Source organism: Physeter macrocephalus, chromosome 1 (genome assembly GCF_002837175.3).
Source record: "Physeter macrocephalus isolate SW-GA chromosome 1, ASM283717v5, whole genome shotgun sequence".
Classification (NCBI taxonomy): domain Eukaryota; kingdom Metazoa; phylum Chordata; class Mammalia; order Artiodactyla; family Physeteridae; genus Physeter; species Physeter macrocephalus.
The window spans coordinates 87,738,985-87,758,526 of record NC_041214.2 but is presented as its reverse complement, the minus strand read 5'-3'; the positions used below and the strand labels follow the sequence as shown (position 1 = coordinate 87,758,526).

The following is a 19,542-nucleotide window of genomic DNA, read 5'->3' as shown; positions in this document are numbered from 1 at the left end:
CCTGTCCAGTAGTAGCATTTTTTGCAATGATTTGATAGAAATGTTCTGTATTTGCATCCTACAAATTCCATTATATACAACAGCCATTAACCACGGGTGGCTATTGAGCATCTGAAATGTAGCTAATGTGACTGACTGAGGAACTGAGTGTTTTAATTTAGTTAACTAGCTACATGTGGCTAGTGGCTACCATATTAGTAACTGTCAAATTAAAGAAGTGGACATGCAAATTCTGCATACTATTCATAGATTTCCCCCCAAAATGTATTCCAGAGTAAAGAGCACTTCAGTGTCATTATCGGTGAGGAAACACAGACAATGATAAAAGTTGGTCCAATTTTATTGAAATCTGTTACAGAAGACAATTCGAATAGGAACCACTGTGGTTTTAACGCCTATAGAAATCTGAGTTACGTTTTACTGCAAAATATAAAATACATTAATTCAAACAACTACAGTGTAAAAAGATTTTAATAATGAATTGTATGTCCTCATTAGATATTTGCAAATGTCTTCCTAAATACAACTAATTTAGAGATGATACATTTTAAAGTTCAAATAGCCAGTTTAAATTTGAGAAAACAACATACACTTACTGTAACATGAAAGATGTTCAATTGAGATACTTCAGCCCCAACTTCACAAACAACTACTGGAAATTAGGAGATACTTTGTTGCTAGATGAAAAAATGTCACTTACATCGGGGAAAATTATACTAGACTACCAGTTTAAAATGAGCAATAGTTCACATAATATTAGAGAAATTCTCTCTTGCCTTACAAATGCACAATAAATCCTCCAGACTCCCTTCTCTGTAGAGACCACCAGCTCACTACCCAGGCTCTGAAATTCAGCACAGTTAGTTAGGGAAAAAACAAGACAGACTTCAGTATGAGAATGAGCCAAAACATTTCCCGAGGGAAGCACTTCTGATTTTTTGTTAAGTATTCTCTATTGATCTTTAAGCTCTTTTTTAAAAAACAAAACAAACAACCCCACTCAATTCCCAAGATCAGTTTGAAAATGAAAAAAAATAGATCTGCTGGCTCTCACAGCAACCTTCATCATGTTAAGGCACTGGTTTACCTCACATCTCCTGATATTTCCTCCCCATTTCCTACTGACAGCGTCCCCCCTTGCCCTTAGAGTAGTTGAGGCTCCCTCTAATACAGACCCTTGGTTTTTTTAGCGTTAGCTAAAACACATATTTTGAAAAATGTGTTTAGTAAATACCCTTCAAGTACTGACCTAATTTCCTGATATATAAAGCACATAAGAAGTGGTGTCCCCTGCGACTGTCTAAGGCTTAACAACTATTTAGGAAGTTCCCTTGACTTTGCCTTTAAAGATTAAAATTCAACATAGAAAAAAATTCAGTCATCAAAATCTATTCCTAATTTACAGTAAAGCAACATTACAGAGCAAAACTCCACTTATTAAACTTTTATCTCATGCAAACTTAAAATTTTAAAAATAGTAATTCCAGGCCCCATGGTAGACCATGAACCTACTTAGATGCAAACATGGTAAACACTTAAAAATTTTTTTTCCAATCTTCCTAAAAGAAGTGTGTTTTGGCTGATAGAGCAACATTACACATGAAGTCTGCTGCTAAGGAACACAATATTTGACCTGGTAACAGAAATCATTCTGGTAATCTGACACACAACCAAGATGCTAGGACTACAGAATTAAAGGCATTCTTTTGGATTCTGTCCTTTAATAATTTTTTAAGTGGAAAACCATGAAGAGCCTTCCAGCTCAGTAGAGACATATTAAATAAAGCTTGGTAAAAATAGGCAGGTTCGCAGACCTTAGGAATGCACATCAAATTTAACAGACCAAAGGAGTGAGTTTTTCATGATGGGGCTCTCACCACTCACTGGTTTTGGGCAAGTTTTCCATAACCTCCTCTCCCAGCATCGTAGTCCTGACGATACTCATCTCGTACCTTAATTGAAAAGAACGTGTTACAGTATAGAGAAGATGAGTGTAACAAACGTGCTTCCTAAAATGTGTCAAATAACTAAGCCTTTTCAGATGTCATGATGTGAACATTTCAAGCAGAACAGAACATAGTTTTAAGCAACTGATAACATAGCTCAACTGCCCTGCAAAATTATTTAAGACTACCTAATGAATGGTGTTTTACCAAACACCAGGTTCATACTCAGCATTCAAAGATAGCACGTTGCAAAGAATAAACTATTTTAAAATAAAAATGTAAAAGTCATTTTAGTGCATTTTGCTTTTGTTCAACACTCTTGGCAGGTGAACATTTAGCCCCTAGCAGAAGTCCAATAATGGTTGCTTGTGATGTAGATAATATACTATTTAATGGTTTTTAAAAATCATTTACCATCGCTTCTTGGCCTTTTGGCTAAGATCAAGTGTAAAAATAATTTACGAACCCCAATGGGTGGTTTTCAGATTCACTTCAAGCCAAGGTTATAGGCACAAAGTTATTTTCAAAAGAGCAAATACAAATTGACAAAACACTTGTCATTTAGGACTGGAATCCCAGGCAAAGGCTGATCCCAGAGAACCTTTCTGCATACCTGGCCCCCAGAACGCCCACGGCCATACTGCCTGCCCTCCTTAAAGCCTGCGTCCCAGTCTGTGCGAATGATCCGGTCATCCAGACGAGTTCCATTTATGTACCTCATGGCATTTTCTGCATCTGCTCTTGAATAATATCTTAATTATAATTATTAAGGAATTAGCATTTCTCCAGGTATTTTTGTAAACAGGAAGCAACATCTAAATGAAGCTGAGTTAAGAAAAAGTACAAAAACTAATCCAACCAGATGGAGTTCAAAGACAATAATTTGGCTTGCACAGGCCTGTTTGAGGTTGGTCCAGAAGCAGTCAAAAATGACACTTATCTGTGGCTACACTGATGATTTTTTGGATAATCTTAAGTATCTGATTCCACTGTCTCCATATTTTGGTTTGCAAAATATAAAATATGTTCAGTGCAGGTTTTAACCACAAACTGTTATCCAAGAAAACAACAGCATCTTTGGGTTCCCTGAATATGAAGCTGTATATTCAAGAACCTTAAAAAGAGGTCACGGTACATATGAATTGCCATTGCATTTCATTAGAAGGAAACACTCAAAATATCACTCACATTAGTAGTTCCAAACCAGATCTACTAAATCTGTCTTCGGGGTGCTATTAAAAAGAAAAATCTCTGTAAGTAATTATGATCATTAGCTGGGTTTAGGAAATACTGATCTGGACTTTTTCCCCTTTAACTACACAGATAGGGAAACACTGAACTTCCAGTGTCAGCATCTACACAATGCCTAGCACACAGTAGGCATTCAATAATTTTTTGTTGAATGAAATGAATGCTAAAGGGCAAACTGAGGAAAAAAACACTAACAATGAACGGTAGCCTTTCAAGTATTTGCCATCATGACTGTTGATCTCTGACCTTCAAGGCAGATGCAAAAACACTCCAGTTCTTAGAGACTGGTTATTATCTAGTATTTTCTTTGCCTTTTCTGTCCCCTGTGAACTATTTTACACTGTTGCCACCAGAGGCAAAAGTAAAACCTAGGCACTCGTCCCTCGTATCTGAAGGAAGAATGGAAGAAGCTTGCAGAATCCAGAAATTAGATACCAAAATCAAAAGTGGGGCTTCTGGGACTTCCCTGGTGGCACAGTGGTTACGAATCCTCCTCCCAATGCAGGGGACACAGGTTCAATCCCTTCTCCAAGAAGATCCCACATGCTGCAGAGCAGCTAAGCCCATGCGCCACAACTACTGAGGCTGCACCCTAGAGCCCAGGAGCCACAACTACTGAATCCCATGCGCCGAGAGCCCGTGCTCCGCAACAAGAGAAGCCACCGCAATGAGAAGCCCGCGCACCTCAACGAAGAGTAGTCCCTGCTCGCTGCAACTAGAGAAAGCCCGGGCACAGCAACAAAGACCCAACGCAGCCAAAAATAAATAAATAAATAAATGTACATATTTTTTAAAAAGTGGGGCTTCTGGTTCAAGCTGATAGAGTACATTTTCTCTTCTTTACTTCTCAAGGCCCCCATTAAAACAGAAACGAAACACATATACAAAGAGGAGAAGAGACGATAAGCAGACTAGAGATTCAACAGAAGGTGAAGAGTACTAGTGGATGAAACAAAGTCACAGTGCGAAATACTCTTGAAAGGGCTTTAAGGAGACAGCAAGCCCAGGAGGCTCTTAATTCCAAGTTGAATAACAAGTGAGGCTGCATATAGGGTTTAATTAAAGGTGTCTATGTGGGAAAAAGACCTGTTAACAGAAAGGCATTTAATCCCAGGCAAATAAAAATAAAAGGATAGGGATCTGAACTGTCTGGAGGAACTAGGGCATTGTCTTTAACATTAGCAAGCCAAATAAAATCCCTTTTCATTCCAGCATTTGAGAAACCCACATGTCCCAAAGGCAAGGCAGCAACTTAAGAAGTTCTGCCTGGGGACTTCCCTGATGGTACAGTGGTTAAGACTCTGCACTCCGAGCAGGGGGCCCGGGTTTGATCCCTAGTCAGGGAACTAGAGCAGCAACAAAGATCGTGTGCTGCAACTAAGACCCGGTGCAGCCAAATAAATAAATTAATTAATTAATTATTTTAAAAAGTAGTTCTGCCTAGATCCACATAGTCAGTCTTTTTTCCCCTAATTATGATCAGAAACCCAGGGATCATCAGAAACTGAAGGAAATTATACGGCATAAATGCAACCAAAAGAAACAATTCAGGGCACAGAAAAGAAAATTCAAGACACGGTAGATCAGGTCTGGAAAATTTCTCAAACAAAATGACCAAAAAGTATTAGTTAAAAAACAAAACATCAAAGGATAAATCCAGAAGGTCCAATATTTGGAGTTTCCAGGGAGAATAAATGGTCACAATATAGCTTTGGATTTGACCTATAAAATCAAGCTATATACATCTACATAATGAAATACTATATAGTAGTTTTAAAAAGAGGTAGACCTACATATGCTAACATGAAGCAATTTCTAAGATAGGTGAAAAAAAAATGAGTGCATGCAGTACGCTACCACACATCTATAGGATTACTTCTGGAAAGACCTATGAGACTCATAACTGATTGTCTCTGGACTTAGAATGGTATAGGGCTTTTATTTTCACTACGCTCTTTGGAGTTTTTGAGACACCATAAGCATATACATTTTCAAAAATTATTTTTCTTAATCAACTATGAAAAAAGAATAGATTTCAGAAAGAATGTTAACGTTACTAGCTTTCCCAGTGTAAGAGTACAGGCACATTGGACAGTAGGAAGGAGAGGCAGAGATAAGTGTAGGGATGCTAATCAACGAATATCCTCACTCATCTTGTAAAATAGGGTACCAGTCACTCTGGGCCCCACCTCTGGCCAATAGCTACATCAAACACACAGGAAGGATACTCCACAAAGCAGAACCCACATGCTGTTTTCTTCATTTTATCCAGGCCCATGATGATTTTCTTTATGTCACCACTTTTGCTGAAGAGTTCATAGATTTGTTCTTCAGTTGTATAAAAGGAAAGATTTCCAACATACAATGTACAGCTTTTCTTCAGTAATTTTTCCTGTTCTTCATTGTCACCCTAGAATTTCCAAGAGCAAAGTGAAAAAAGAAAGGCACAAAACAATGTGAAGCGTATGCTCCCAATTATATTTTTTAAAAGCATGAATATACATGGATACCACACACAAGAAACAGGTAATATGTCTGCCTCTAGGGAGAATCAAGGGACTGCAAGTCAGATCTCCATGTATGGAAGTCTCATTTAATTCTCAGGGCTGAATGAAGTAGGTCCTAATTTATTATCCTCATTCTACCTGAGGGAAGACAGTTAAGTAGCTTGTCCAGGGTCACACATCTAATCAGTAGTTGTAGCTGGTATCCAAACCCAGTCTTATCCCCAATCCCATACTTCCTTAAAAGTTCACAGGACAAGAGTCATTTTAACGATACATTAAAAATAGGTTTTCCAGGACTCTGGAATGAGACATTAAATAAAGTAGATTCACTTTATTACTGCTGTTACTGTTTTGCTAAAATTATGGTCAAGAAGCATTTTCCTTTTTCCTTCTTTTCTCACACATATAAGTCATGTCCCACCAAACAGCCTACAGTTTAGGACAACTGGTATAAGTACTTATTTAAGGTATGATGATAATGTGGATCCCATTCAGGAAACACTGTAGAAATTCTACAAGACAGTATCTTACTACTATCTAAATGAAGCTATAGGCTTTAGACTGCAGAGATAACAACAGCAAAAGTTGAATCCTTGCATTGTTTTAATCTTGCAGGATGCTTGAAATTCATGATGGTTATGATGTGGAACTTTTTAAAGTAATGAAACCTGTAAAAGTGATAGAAGGAAAAATCATGCCTGGCATACAGTAAGCATTTAAAAACAGTTGACTGCGTGAAAATCTAAGATCTTTCTCAATTTGACCTCAAATTTCCATTTCCCTACCCTACCAATGCATTTTAAACATTCTCCACACCTACCTTCTTCTGTATGTGACCCCTCCTTTCCCCGTCACAGGGAATTTTCTGAATCCTCACAGCCCCTCCCTTTCCACTAATCATTTCTGCCTAGATTATGATCACGTACCTCCATTGTAAATCTGTACATTTACAGTCCTTCCATTTACAATCCCATAATCCCTAGAGGATTATCAAGTCTTAGGGTGTGGAAACTGTCTTCCCTCTCTAAGGTTTAGCAGAAGGCTTCAGCAACAGCACTCAATACAAATTTACTAAACAACCACTAGTTAATGAGTGTTAGTCACCTCCACCCCATCCCCGCCTTTGCTGATACTGAAGAACCCACCTTTAATATCTGTAGCCTCCCCCTTTTCCACAGAATCTGCTGTGACATGGGCCAAACGAAAATTTCCTTCTTCTGAGAGCCAGCAGTTCTCCGATCTTGACATCCAGACACTTAACATGCTGGTCCCCCTCCACACTCCAAGGGCTCCCTAAAGGTGGAGGCAGGGCTCAACTGTGTCTGCCACTCACCACGTACAACATGTGGAGGGCCATTTAACTAGCCCAAGGAAAGGACGCGAAACGCCAAAGCGCAGTTTGGCTGATGTAATTGAAAATTTAAAAATAATTAAAAGCCCCGGTATCTGGGTCAGGATGGCGCCTCCACATTCTCCACGTGTCAAAAAGACACCGCTTTCCCTCATCACAAAGTCACCTTCCCGCGGCACCGTTCGGGAAAACGTGAGACGCCACTACTACTGCCGCCCGTCTGCACTGCCCCGGGGATCAGGTAGCGGCTGCTAGGGAATGTGAGAGCGAGCCTCAAATTCCCTGCCTACGAGAAAAGAGGATTCAGTGATATCCAAACGCCCTTTCAGAATCCATACCCCAGCAGGCACCGAGGCTTCCCTTCGCGTTTCGGGATACCAGGGAATGGAAGACGACACAACGAGACAAGAGCAAACCAATTCTCAGGCTTCTGGCCCGAGGCCTCCCCTTCTCGCTGCCCCGCTTGCCTCACCCGGAAGTGCTGGTCCCGGTACTGGCTCAGCTCGACGTAGGAGTCGCTGCGCAGCGCCTTCAGGAGGCCACCCGACATAGTGCACAGATTTCGGCCTAGGACGCCGCCACTGCGAGAAAAACGAAGCCGCCCCGGCGGTAGCGGAACCGGAAACGCTCGGAGGCTGAGGCGGAAAGTCGAAATCCCGTGCTCCAATCCCAGCGCGGCACTGTCGTCACCCGGCGGCGCCGGCGCAGACGTGGTCCATAGTCAGGCGTCGCCGATCAGAAAAGAGAGCAGCGTGCTCTGGGTTCTGGGACGCTCCGAGGATGGTTCTACGGCGGCTGCTGGCTGCCCTGTTGCACAGCCTGCAGCTGGTGGAGCGTCTCTCTGAGTCGCGGCCCATCCGGCGTGCGGCGCAGCTCACCGCCTTCGCACTGCTGCAGGCCCAGCTACACGGGCAGGACGCGGCCCGGCGCCTGCGAGCCCTTGCGGCAGGGTCCGCGGGCTCCCTGGGCCGCCGCGCCGTCCGCTTCAGAGACACCTTCATTCAGGAGCTACGCCGCAGCCTCCGGGAACGCCCGCGGCCACCACCAGGTAGCCAGAAGGGCCCAGGAGCAAACCCCTAAACCCAGGCCGGGCCGAGTCGAGGTCGCCTGCTTTCCCTTCTGGGCTCGACACCGGCCTCGGCGCTAATTAGTCATCCCGGACACTACGCACGGCTTGGAATCCTGACTCAGATGGTCCGCCTACAGAGGTCCCGCTCATCAGAGAGCCCAGGCCAAACCGACACCCCTGGTGAAGGAAGCCTTGTGATCGGACGGGACACAGCGTATGTGGAAAGCCCCCGAAGCCTGACAGAAGTAAAGATAGTCTGGGCCCTGATACACCGCGCGGGCAGAGAGCCATGCACCAAAGTACAACCGGAAAGAGGGTCTGCCCTCTGAAATGGGACTAAAACTAGTGATGGATGCCGCTGCCTCTGCACTGATATAGCAGGACACTGCTTCCAGGGGAGATCCTGCATGAAAAGACAACCCTGCAGTTGCCAAAATCCTCTGATTAAATATGTGAGTTGAGTAATGGGCATTGTTACCGGACAAGGTTCTTTTGCCCCATGCGTAGCAAGCCAAACGCTGAGATGCAGAGGTTTGCAGCAAAGAGAGGGTTAACTCTCAAGGCAGCCAAAGGAGGAGGAGCACTAGTCTCAGATCTGTCTTCCCCAAGGCAAGGGGCTTCGGGTATTTAGAGGATAAAGAATAAAGCAGCAGGGCGGCCTGAGACGTGGGGAGCGTGGGGAAAGGTGATTGGAGAAAGGTGTGATACTTGTAGTTCTGCACAGGTGTAACTAAGCCACATGCATCTGCAGCTTGAAAAATGGAGGCTCTTAGCACCATCTGCCTCTGCCGGTGGAGTTTTCGGCCCTCTGATGTCAAAAGGTCAGGAGCGGGCTTCCCTGGTGGCGCAGTGGTTGCGCGTCCGCCTGCCGATGCAGGGGAGCCGGGTTCGCGCCCCTGTCTGGGGGGATCCCGCGTGCCGCGGAGCGGCTGGGCCCGTGAGCTGTGGCCGCTGGGCCTGCGCGTCCGGAGCCTGTGCTCCGCAACGGGAGAGGCCACAACAGAGGGAGGCCTGCATACCACACACACACACAAAAAAAAAAAAAAAAAAAAAAAAGGTCAGGAGCATGCCCAGAGCTTGAACTAGACACAGCCAACTGCAAATTCCTGGAAAACAACTCCATCAAACAAATTATTGTTTAGGCTGTGTGCTGCTTGGAGGCCTTGTGAGTCTTAAGATGACCTTGATTAGTGAAGGCAGGTAAAATGGATTGACTCATTACCCATGGTTTCAGTGTGAGCGCCGTACTTCTCTGGCAAGGTGGATTAGGATTCCTGGGGACTTGTAGGCCCATGGTAATACTAGTTAGCACATATTGAGTACTTACTCTGTACTGGGCACTTGCTAATTGCACTCTGTGTGGGTTATCTCACTCCTTACGACAACTTTCATATGAGGAAGTGTAAGGCTACTTAAGTTGCCCAAGGCCTTACAGAGTGGAATGTGAATACAAGTGTTTGACTCCAGGGCCCAAGTCCCTAATCACATTTACCCTGCAGCATTTACCCCGACCTTCAATGCCTACCTTCCCTGCCACCAACCACCATCATCACTGGGTGTTAGGACAACTGCCTACCGTGGAACAAGCTACCTGGATTCCTTGTCCCTATTTTAGAGGGTCTGGGATGCACTCTAAAGACTATGCTCCAGCTAACAAACCCATGATTAGGAAATCCATGTATGCATTGATTGTCTCTAATCAGGCTACACAGTTCATCATGCAATCTAGAAAGCTCGAAGCCCAAGAAGCTTTTAGGCTGGTGACCAGTTTATACTCTGGCATTCTGATAGTCACTGGATAGGGTGAAGCAAAAGCAGCCTGTCCTCCACTTTCCTAATGGTCAAAGTTCTGATTTGACATTCCATTCTCCAGTCTTCCCATCAGAGGGGCTTCTATTTAATCCTCTCTGAGGCCAGTGCCCCACTCTCCTAGTGACAAAGTTCTAATTTGGCATCCTACCCTCCTGTCCTCCCTCTCCCAGACCAGAGGCAACTCACTGGACTCTCCTTTGACCTTGGCAGTGAGGAGCCAGAGGAGCTTGTTCATTCTACTGCCTTGTTTGCCTCATTGGTTTCAATCCCACTCCTTGGTCTCTGGATCTGAATATCAGAGCAGCAGAATGTTAGCAGTCCCCAGCCCAATCCCTTACCGTCTACATAAACAAGCACACTCACAGTTGGGTCTTTTTCTAGACTAGCAGAGACAGAAAGGAAGCAGTGCAGGTAGCAGTGAAGCTTCTAGACAAGCTGGCCATTCGGTAAGAAAGGAAGGAAAGCAAGAAATGAAGGCAGTTTATTTTTTGTGGAAGAAGTGTGCAGGAACTAAGTTCCCTCCGTTTTTGTAAAAGGAGTCTGAGAGCAGAGAGAGAGAACTGGGTCCTTTCTGCTCCAGCTAGAGGAGATTTGGATACCTCCCCGCTTTGTTGGAGAAGCCTCCAGTGTTTGTGGTCAGTGGCTTGTCATCCCACCACCCCCAGTGGCAACAATCTCCCAACATACCTTTCAGGCTCTTCTGAGCTTTGTCAGAAAGTGAAGCAGGGAAGTAACTCCACTATCCTGCAGGACAATTCCAAATCACCCCTTGGTGCCACACAAATCTAGATACCAACACTTTACAAATTTGTTAGAGGTCAGATCACTACAGTCTACACAGACTGCTACACCAACAGCTCCTCCAGGGAATTCTGAGGTGGTGAACCCAACTGGGGAAGGGAAGAGAAGTCCCAAGAAGCCCAGAGGAATTTGGGACCTTCGAATCTGGGGGGGTCTCAAGGTGACACTTGGTTTTATCTGTTGGGCAGAAAAGCCATCTTTGGCTGCAAAGTAAATAAGTGCTGTCGGGTGCCAGAGATGATGCTAAGCACTACAGGTACGAAGACCAACGTGAAGTTCGTAACAAACCAACCAAACAACAATGAACTGTCATGAACAGGTACTATAGAGTTTTTTTTTTTTTTTTTGTGGTATGCGGGCCTCACACTGTTGTGGCCTCTCCCGTTGCGGAGCACAGGCTCCGGACGCGCAGGCTCAGCGGCCATGGCTCACGGGCCCAGCCGCTCCGCGGCATGTGGGATCCTCCCAAACCGGCGTGCGAACCTGGTTCCCCTGCATCGGCAGGCGGACGCGCAACCACTGCGCCACCAGGGAAGCCCCTATAGAGTTTTAAAGAGGGAAATATCCGGGAGTGTGCTACAGGCAGCTCAGGAGAGAGGTCCTTGGCATCTCCTCCCAAGTCGAGTAACATCATTTTAGTAGTTTGAAATCAGCCATGGTGAGAATATTTACACCACACAAATCGGAAAACACTACAAATGGGGGCTAGTTTGCCCTTAGAGAACGGGTTGCTAAACATTTACGAGCATGGCACTGACTTTCCTCTCCGTTGGGGCTGGAGTCCTGAGGAAAGTGTGGCACTAGGACCCTAGCCAGCAGCCGCAGAGCAGCTGGCCTGTGGTGGGTGGAGCTTTAAGATGACCCAAGGCTTTAGCCAGCAGAAGGCGGGACTAGAAAAGCGCTCAGGTTTGGTCGGTTGTATAGGTTTGGCCGCCTACTCTGTGCTCCTCCAGCACACTGCTCTCAGTGGCCTGGGTGCCTCTTGTTCTCATGAGATGGCAGGGGCGTGAGGAGGGAGAACGAGGACAAGCTTAGTGCCACAGCTCCTCGTGTTCCCAGCGGACTGGGCGGGGGTGCCCTGTGTTGTGAGGAGCAACACAACCCGGTGTGATGGCTTCCACCAGGGCAGCAGGTGTGGGTTTGGCCCGGGGTCTGCTCTCGATCCTGTGAAGGGGCTTCAGACAGAAGCTTTGAGCTTGGAGATTGACCAGACCACATTTAAGGTTTTGTGCTCAAGTGCCACCAGATACTGACTGACTGAGCCTTCTGTCTCCATTCCCACTGGGGCCAACTGAGGAGGGAGAACATCTGGGCTCCTTGATCCCTCAAGGGTGAGATGCAGAAACGTTCCATCACCTCTCTCAGGGACAGGAGTAAGAGGGTGGGGAGAAAAGTTCCAGAACTACTTTTTTGGGTAATAACCAAGCACTGAGACGGTAGGCCCTGAAGTGCCATTAAATATGCCACACCCACTTCTATGCTTACAGAGCTTTGGGAGAGACATGCCTGTCTGGCCAGGGAACATGTGCTGCAGACCCAGGAATGACACAGTGTTAGCTGGCAGACACCTCAGAGACCTTCTGATCCATCGTACAGATTGGAAAACAGGCTGGGTGAGGGGAAGGGGCTTTCTTAAGATTACGTAGCCAGTGTGTAGCGGACCAGGGACGAGAACTAACTCCTCTGAATATGAGCTACCTGCTCTTTCTACATCACTACACTGCCTCCTTCCAGGTATCTAGGAAGCCAAAGGGTTGTCATGACAGCAAGAGGTAAGGCATCCTGGAAGGTTTGGGGGGAGTCATTCAGGAAAGTCATTAGGAGATTGTTGTCTCCTTTCACAATCAGGTGCTATTTATATGTTTAAAACATCACAGTGGCGGGAAGGAATAGGGCAGGAACAGGCATTTTGTGTCATTGATTACACCAGGTTCTTTGGGGACCTTGGCGTCAGGACTGCAACTGGTCAGATCTTTGGTTTTTGAGGGAAGATGGGTGTCAGTTTACCCAGAAGGTGGAGCAGTCAAAGGCTGTGCACAGTAGAGGTGGGGATTCTGGAAGGGAAAGGGAAGGAAGAGAGTCAGTCAGGGCTCTGTCCCAGCCCAGCTGTCTACCTAGGAGGTGGAGCAGCGCCTTCACCTATGGCTGAGTCTTGGGCAGGGGCTTTTCTGTCATATTGTCAGGCTTCTCCCCCAGCTCCAGGATGTGAAGACTGAGATGGTACCTCCAAGCCCCACTCAGCAGGGAGGACAGGGCCGGTGGGTCCTCCAGAGTCAAGTGGGGAAAGATGAGTGTCTCACTCTTGAGGGGGAAGCTGCACTTCTTCATGGCAGACCTGGTGGTGCCAGGGGTCACCACAAAAAGGTGGCAGAGCCACGGCCCCCCAGCCATGTGGCAGGCTGGTTGTCTGGTGAGGTTGCTGAGGGCTTGGCACAGGAGCTGGTCCTCAGCCCCGCCCATGTCCACCACCTCCACGGGTGAGCCCAGGCCCGGGAGGTGCAGGAGGTGCCGGGGGGGCATGTAGGTGTGGGTGAAGAGGAGTGTGTAGTGGGTGGGTACACGCGGGAGCGCAGGAGCACGAACCACCTGCTCCAGGTGTCCCAGGCCAGGCACTAGGCCCCCCTGGTGCAGGCAGCCGAAGAAGACGGCACCCAGGGCATTGAAAAGGACCAGGGTGCCCTTGCGGGGTGCCAGTTGGGTCTGTAGACTACAAAGCAGGACGAGGGGGACCAGGAGGGGGATTAGGAACCGAGCCTCCTGGTGGCTAAAGGCAGACAGCAGGGCCAGGGGCATGAAGTAGAGGAGCAGGAGGTGAGACCTGGGGCTGGACTGCAGGCTCCGGGCAGCCAGTGCCCTTGGGAAGCCCATCTGTGTGAAGGCCTGGAGGCAGGCTCGCAGCTGTTGCCACGCAGCCTGCAGGGCGTGGGCATGCAGCACCCCAAAGAGCAGGAAGCCATTGACTGCCAGGTGAGTGAGCCGCATGTGTGTGCCATGCCTCGCCAGGTTTACGGGATCCAGGTTGTAGTACAGGAAGTTGGCAGGTGTAAGGACAAGGGTACTGGGTCTAGATGGACTGGAGAAATAGCAGCTGTCCACAGCCACAAACCCCACTGCTGTGAGGGTTGCCCCTGGGAGCAGCACCAGGGCTTCCTTGGTCAGCGACTTGAAGCTGGGGTTTGTGGCTCCGTAAGTACACCAGAGGAAGAGGGGGACCAGAGCAAAGGCCAGAAAGGTGGGCCGGTTGAAGAAGCCAGCGGCCGTGACACCCCCAAGAAGCCAACCGTGCCACGACAGGCCTGGAGCAGGCTTCTTGGCAGCGCAGCTCCCAGCTACACGGGGGGATACCAGTACCAGCAGCCACGCAAAGAGCAGCCCCTCAATGGCATTGGAGAAGGTCCTTGTGTAGAAGACCAAGGTGACGTAGGAACCAGACAGCAAGACCAGGGCGTTCCAGCGCTCCGCGCCCCAGCGTGGGGCTAGGTGGTACACGGCCAAGTCCAGGGCAAAGGAGAGGGAAGCGAGGAGGAGGCGGGGCCCGACCAGCAGCACATAGCCACTCACCGGGCCAGGCCACGGCCCCCACTCTTCCCAGAGCCTGAGCATCCAGAAGGCAGAGCCAGAGGTCAGCAGTGGGAAGACCACTGTACGGCAGGGGCTGCTGGGGTGAAACTCCCAGGGCCGCACGGCCTTTATTCCCAGGACATCCTCTGCAGAGAGAGAAGGAGAGGTGAGCCAGGTCCCAGCGCAGAGGATATGACGGACAAAATCCTAGGATGGTCCCCAAGATTTTCCAGCCCCCTGGTGTACATGCTGGACATAATCCCTGGGACTAGGAAGATGACAGAGTTCACTCCTGTGATTAGGTTACGTCACAGGGGTCAGCTGACCCTAAGATACGGAGATCACCCAGATGCGTGTGACAAAAATCACATGAGCCCTTTAAATCAGAGAGTTTTCTCCAGCTGGTGGCAGAAGAGGACATCAGAGGTGAGAAGGATTTGCTGGCTTAAAGGTGGAAGGGGCAGTTGGCAAGGAATGTGGGTGGCCTCTGGGAGCTGAGAGCAGCCCTTGGCTTACAGCAAGCAAGGGAATGGAACTTTAGTTCCATAGCCTCAATGAACTAAATTTGTTCAACAGCAAGAATCGTCTTGGAAGCAGATTTTCTCCCAGAGCTTCCAGACAAGAACTCAGCCCAGCCCATACCTTATGGGACCCTGAGCAGAGAGCCCAGGCTGGACTTCTGATTTACAGAACTGTGAGCTGCCAGTTTTCAGCTGCTAGGTCTGTGATGGTTGGTTACGCAGCCCACACCTGGGAAGTGAGGTAACAGTGTGTCCTGGACAGGATGTATGAGGAGGAGCAGGGGGAGGCCCCATTCCTCTCCTTGAGTTCTAAAGTCTCCAAAGTCAGAGTCAAAAACGCATCTCCGTGATTATGACTGTTACCCAGGACAGCCAGTGTGAGAATGGGGAAATGGAATGAGCAACTGTGGTTATGGTCAAAAGCAACTGGTTTTGTCTGTGATTCTTAATGTTTAAAATTAAGAATATACTCATGTAATTAAAATTACTTGCTGCCTGGGGCTAGTCTGTGACTCTGTGCCCCACTGTCCCAGAGCTCTGAGGGGTGGGGGTGAGGAAAATGAACTCTTAATTTCTGCATCTTAGCTCCAAGCTCTACAACATCTCACACTTGATAACACTGCTGATTGTCTAAGGCTCTTTGCTTCTCCTTATTCTTCTGGCCTTTTGGCAGTTTTTTTCTCTCTATGTCAGAAGGTGAAAGGGAAACAGAAAACCTCGGATCAGATCAGTCTGGCTGCTTTTTACTGGCTCAGGTTAAAAAAAAACGGGGTGGGTGGAAAAATAAACTGGACCTTTCAACTTTAAAAACAAATCCACCTGTTGAGCCCTGTGGCAGAGATAGCTGTTATCTCCCCAATCAATATCCATTCCTTCCTTCATCCTTAGTCTCTTTAGCTGGGCATTTGGTCAGATATAAACACTATATATTTTAGCTTCCGTTTGCAGGTATGTGTGGTCACATGACACATTCTGACCAATGGGATGGAATGGGCAAAAAGTATGTGACTTTCAAAATATGCCCTTAAAGAAAGGCATGCCTATCTCTTCTCTGGTGGTGAGAAAGACTTGGTGTCAGACCTGATGCCTGGAGCACAAGCAGCCATCTTGAATCATAAGGAGGAAGCCTTGTGACCACAGCATCTGAAAGGCCTCAAGGTTTCCAGCAACCATCTTCATGATGTGTCCTATACCACCTAGAAGTTAAGTGCTAACAAGTGAGCATTCTAGGTCTGGGTTCCCTCAGCCATCACATGAACCTACAGAAGAAAAGTTTCATTATTATTTTATGTCACAGCCCTGTGTAAGTTTCCCCAATCACTGGGGAAGCCCAACTCTAAAATCCTTCCACTGAGAAGCCCAAAATAGCTTTTGTTCTGAATGACCTGTACTGTTGTTATAAGCAGGAAGATGTCAAAGAGGCTGGCATTTCATCGGTATCGTTTAGGTCAATGTCACCACTCAGGAAGGAGATGCGAAGTCCCCACTCCCAAATTCTTATGCCAAAGAGGCTTGTGGATTTACTGCTCATCTGCACAGACATTTTTCTCCCTCCACACTAAATAGCCAATCAGCTCTTTGACCAGACTTTGCTGCAGCTTATCATAACCACACGTGGGGAGCTTTACCTGCCATGACCTCAGGAGACTGGAAGAACTCATCTGGGTGCACGTAGCCTGTTTGCGGAAGGAGACACCACACCAGGCGGAGCAGGCTGAGGCTGCCCCACAGCACCCTGGCTGCCATCTTCATATCAAATTGCTGCCAGGACACAGGGCCAAAAGCCTAGGATGACTTCAGCTGCTACAGATGCTATTCTGGTTCCACAGACCTGCATATGAGGAGCATAACATTTGTTAGTTATTATAAATTATATGTTCAATTGTCTGAACAAACTCAATATGGGTCTACACACAATAAAAATGTTAATAATAATAGCTGCTATTTACTAAGTACCTGCTAAATGCCAGGAACTTTACATCCATATCTCAATTAATCCTTTCCACAGTCTGGGGCAGTGGGTCGTATTATCTCCATTTTACAGATGGGGAAACTGAGGCCTCTGTTGAGTAACCTGGTTACTTGCTAACCATATGTGCTAAGTGTCTATATATGGCATTTGCTAAATATTTTTCCTAATATGACATTTTGCTAAGTGTCTAAATATGACATTTGCAAACAGGATTAGGGTACCTTCCAAATCTGGGTCTCACAGCCCCATCCTATTCACCAGCTCCTATTCACAAGCAAACATGGCAGCCTGGCTCTTACACTTCTGAAAACTTAGGAACCTCAATGGATTCCATCCATTTCTTTGCAAAAACGAACTACATTCGACCCCATGGTCGGTCTTCAGTCACTCCCTCCAACTTTCACAAATCCTGGATCCTACCTTTTGGAAGGTGATGGAAACACTGCTGTGGTTTGAATGTTTGTGCCCACCCCCTCCCCAAATTTATATGTTGAAATTCTAATTCTGAAATTCTAATGGTATCAGGAGGTGGGGCCTTTGGGAGCTGCTTAGGTCATGAGGGTGGAGCCCTCATGAATGGGATTAGTGTTCTTATAAAAGAGACACCACCCGTTTATAAAAGAGCTCCCTCGGGGACTTCCCTGGTGGTCGAGTGGGTAAGACTCCACGCTCCCAATGCAGGGGGCCTGGGTTTGATCCCTGGTCGGGGAACTAGATCCCACGTACGTGATGCAACTAAGAAGTCAGCATGCCGCAACTAAGACCCAGCACAGCCGAAATAAATAAAAATAAATAAATAAATATATTTTTTAAAAAAGCTCCCTCACCTCTTCCACCACGTGAGGACACAGCGAGAAGTTGCTGGCTATGAACCAGGAAGAAGGCCTTCATTATGCTGGCACCCTGATCTCAGACTTCCAGCCTCCAGAACTGTGAGAAATAAAGTTATGTTGTTTAAAAGCCACCCAGTCTGTGGTATCTTGTAAAAGCAGCCCAAACAGACTCCTCTTGGTGGAGGTTCTCACTCCCTTGACTCAAAGATCAGTGGGAATCTGAGTCCACGGCATGATGGACCTTTTTATCAACACCAGTATATTATCATGGGTGCATAGAAAAACAAGTCTGACAACGTGTTTGTTACTCCTCCAGAAATACATATGGTTCCCTGACTTCCTGACTTTGATATTTTAAAGCTTGACCATAAACAGCTATTGTTCTCAGGTATGACATCAAGTCATAACAGAGGAGACAAGACAAAGTGAAGCAACAGAATAGGAATCTGGCAGATGTTGACAAGGAGCTTCCTGATACTAAAACCTCATAGAGCTTAAAAGATAAGTTTTGCAGCCTCTGCTCCAACTTTGCAACTGAATTGTGCAGACTATTTTTCCAGAGCCAGCAAATATCCTGACTTTTAGAGTTTTCAGGTAGGAGATGAGGCCAAACTTAGCACTGGGAAGCAAAGGTTGAATCAGAATTTTTTTTTCATTAATAGCCAATATGATACTGCAGGACAGGGCAGGGGTGTGGGGTGGAGATAGGGGTAGGGGCAAAGCACAATACCCATCATACAGGACAAACTTTGCGGTCCTGTAGGCCTGGTTCAGATTCCAACTCTGCCATTAGTAGCTGTGTTACCTTGGACAAGCTGCCTATATCCCTAAACCTCAGATTCCTTATCAGGAAAGTCAGATAATAATATCAAGTTCACAGGGTTGAGGGAGATTTAAGAGCTGATGCGTGGAGGGCACTTAGTATACAGAGTTTGCATGTATAAGTGACCAAAGCTAAAAGCTATTACTACTTTTAGTTGAGGCACAAATAATAATCCATGCTGCTCCAGACACCTAGGTGTTAGTTTGCAACCTCCATGGGAGCTTCTGAAACTGGCCCCATAGGTGAAGGGCAGGGAGAGACTGAAGAAAGAGGCAAACCACTGCAGATTGGTAGGTGGCAGGTTTAAGAAGCAAGAGAACCTACTTACCAAGCTTGTCTTGTGTGGCCTCAAGATGAACAGATCTCCACACCTGCCTGCCAGAATCTTGAAGTTTATACAGAGGACTGAACTGGGCTCCATCATGTACAACGTCCAGATGGTCTCAGCACCACATGACTATCTCAAAGCCGTGTCCTTGGGCAGCTTCTAGCGTGAGGAAGACAAGCAGAGCACACATTCCAAGGATGGGGAGGGGGTGAGGGGCCTCCAGTTGCCAGGGTCCAGCTCGTGGGTCAACATCCTCTCTATGACCTCCTCCAACACTAGGAGATCCTCAAAACCAGCACTTCTATTGACTACAATAATAAACAGGATTTGGTATAGTCCAATTGTCAAGATACATTTATGCATGTGTTTGAAGCTTTTCTCAAGTATAGAACTTTTTTTTCCAAGTATGGAACTTTTACTACATGATTAGATTAAAACACCAAATCCATTACACTGATAGGGAACACAGAAACCCAGCCTGCCCTGCCCTGGTGTGAGTAGTTACATAGCAAGTCTGGGTGCTGAGTCTGTACTATTTTCCTTCTGCAGCAACAGAGGAAATTCATCCTGTTTAGTGCCCACCATCTATTCCCCCTTTCCAGTTAATCGTAGTCAGAATTCCCACTCAGAACTGTACTCCTCACCCCCATCACCTATTTTCAGCTATGTGGCTTGGGATTTTTTTTTTTTTTTTTTTTTTTTTTTTTTTTTTTGGCGGTACGCGGGCCTCTCACTGTTGTGGCCTCTCCCGTTGCGGAGCACAGGCT

The 19,542-nt window shown here is 46.6% G+C and overlaps 3 protein-coding genes across 11 annotated transcripts in view; 1 reads left to right on the top strand and 2 right to left on the bottom strand.

The window, feature by feature from the left end:
* Positions 1-346: 346 nt before the first annotated feature.
* Positions 347-7,688, bottom strand: NCBP2 (nuclear cap binding protein subunit 2). Of its 5 annotated transcripts, XM_028492584.2 has the most exons (6): positions 7,394-7,516; positions 6,850-6,997; positions 5,426-5,607; positions 2,560-2,698; positions 1,885-1,952; positions 348-844 (listed from the first exon to the last, which is right to left on the bottom strand). In XM_028492584.2, exons 2-6 carry the CDS (start codon positions 6,895-6,897, stop codon positions 778-780), a joined length of 504 nt encoding a protein of 167 aa, XP_028348385.1. In that variant the 5' UTR covers positions 6,898-6,997; positions 7,394-7,516; the 3' UTR covers positions 348-777. The 5 variants fall into 5 exon arrangements, with proteins under 5 accessions (XP_028348386.1, XP_028348385.1, XP_054940643.1 ...); XM_028492585.2 differs by lacking the exons at positions 6,850-6,997; positions 7,394-7,516 and adding an exon at positions 7,528-7,688 and having other exon boundaries at positions 347-844; XM_055084668.1 differs by lacking the exons at positions 6,850-6,997; positions 7,394-7,516 and adding an exon at positions 7,523-7,687.
* Positions 7,689-7,751: 63 nt separating this feature from the next.
* NCBP2AS2 (NCBP2 antisense 2 (head to head)) overlaps positions 7,752-19,542 on the top strand; it is a 16,237-nt gene continuing 4,446 nt past the window's right edge. The window contains exons 1-2 of one of the 4 annotated variants that reach the window (XM_028492586.2): positions 7,752-8,576; positions 10,926-11,056. In XM_028492586.2, coding sequence (XP_028348387.1) covers positions 7,836-8,135 — 300 coding nt within the window. In that variant the 5' untranslated portion in view covers positions 7,752-7,835 and the 3' untranslated portion in view covers positions 8,136-8,576; positions 10,926-11,056. Of the gene's footprint in view, positions 8,577-10,925; positions 11,057-16,225; positions 16,496-17,609; positions 17,696-19,542 lie in introns of those variants that run through there. The other 3 variants (XM_055084672.1, XM_024124422.3, XM_028492588.2) reach the window with 3 other exon arrangements.
* On the bottom strand, positions 11,063-18,788 carry PIGZ (phosphatidylinositol glycan anchor biosynthesis class Z). Of its 2 annotated transcripts, XM_007115231.4 has the most exons (4): positions 18,776-18,788; positions 17,619-17,721; positions 16,448-16,650; positions 11,063-14,444 (listed from the first exon to the last, which is right to left on the bottom strand). In XM_007115231.4, exons 3-4 carry the CDS (start codon positions 16,569-16,571, stop codon positions 12,877-12,879), a joined length of 1,692 nt encoding a protein of 563 aa, XP_007115293.2. In that variant the 5' UTR covers positions 16,572-16,650; positions 17,619-17,721; positions 18,776-18,788; the 3' UTR covers positions 11,063-12,876. The 2 variants fall into 2 exon arrangements, with proteins under 2 accessions (XP_007115293.2, XP_054940636.1); XM_055084661.1 differs by lacking the exons at positions 17,619-17,721; positions 18,776-18,788 and having other exon boundaries at positions 16,448-17,583.

Coding starts and splice junctions, on each gene's coding strand:
- NCBP2 (XM_028492585.2), bottom strand. CDS start 7,605: ATGTCGGGTGGCCTCCTGAAGGCGCTGCGCAGCGACTCCTACGTCGAG. Junction 5,608..7,527: donor ACCGGGACCAGCACTTCCGG/GTGAGGCAAGCG, acceptor TGGAAATTCTAG/GGTGACAATGAAGAACAGGA. Junction 2,699..5,425: donor TGTGGGTTCTGCTTTGTGGA/GTATCCTTCCTG, acceptor ATTATAATTAAG/ATATTATTCAAGAGCAGATG.
- PIGZ (XM_007115231.4), bottom strand. CDS start 16,571: ATGAAGATGGCAGCCAGGGTGCTGTGGGGCAGCCTCAGCCTGCTCCGC. Junction 14,445..16,447: donor GTCTCCTGAGGTCATGGCAG/GTAAAGCTCCCC, acceptor CTCTCTCTGCAG/AGGATGTCCTGGGAATAAAG.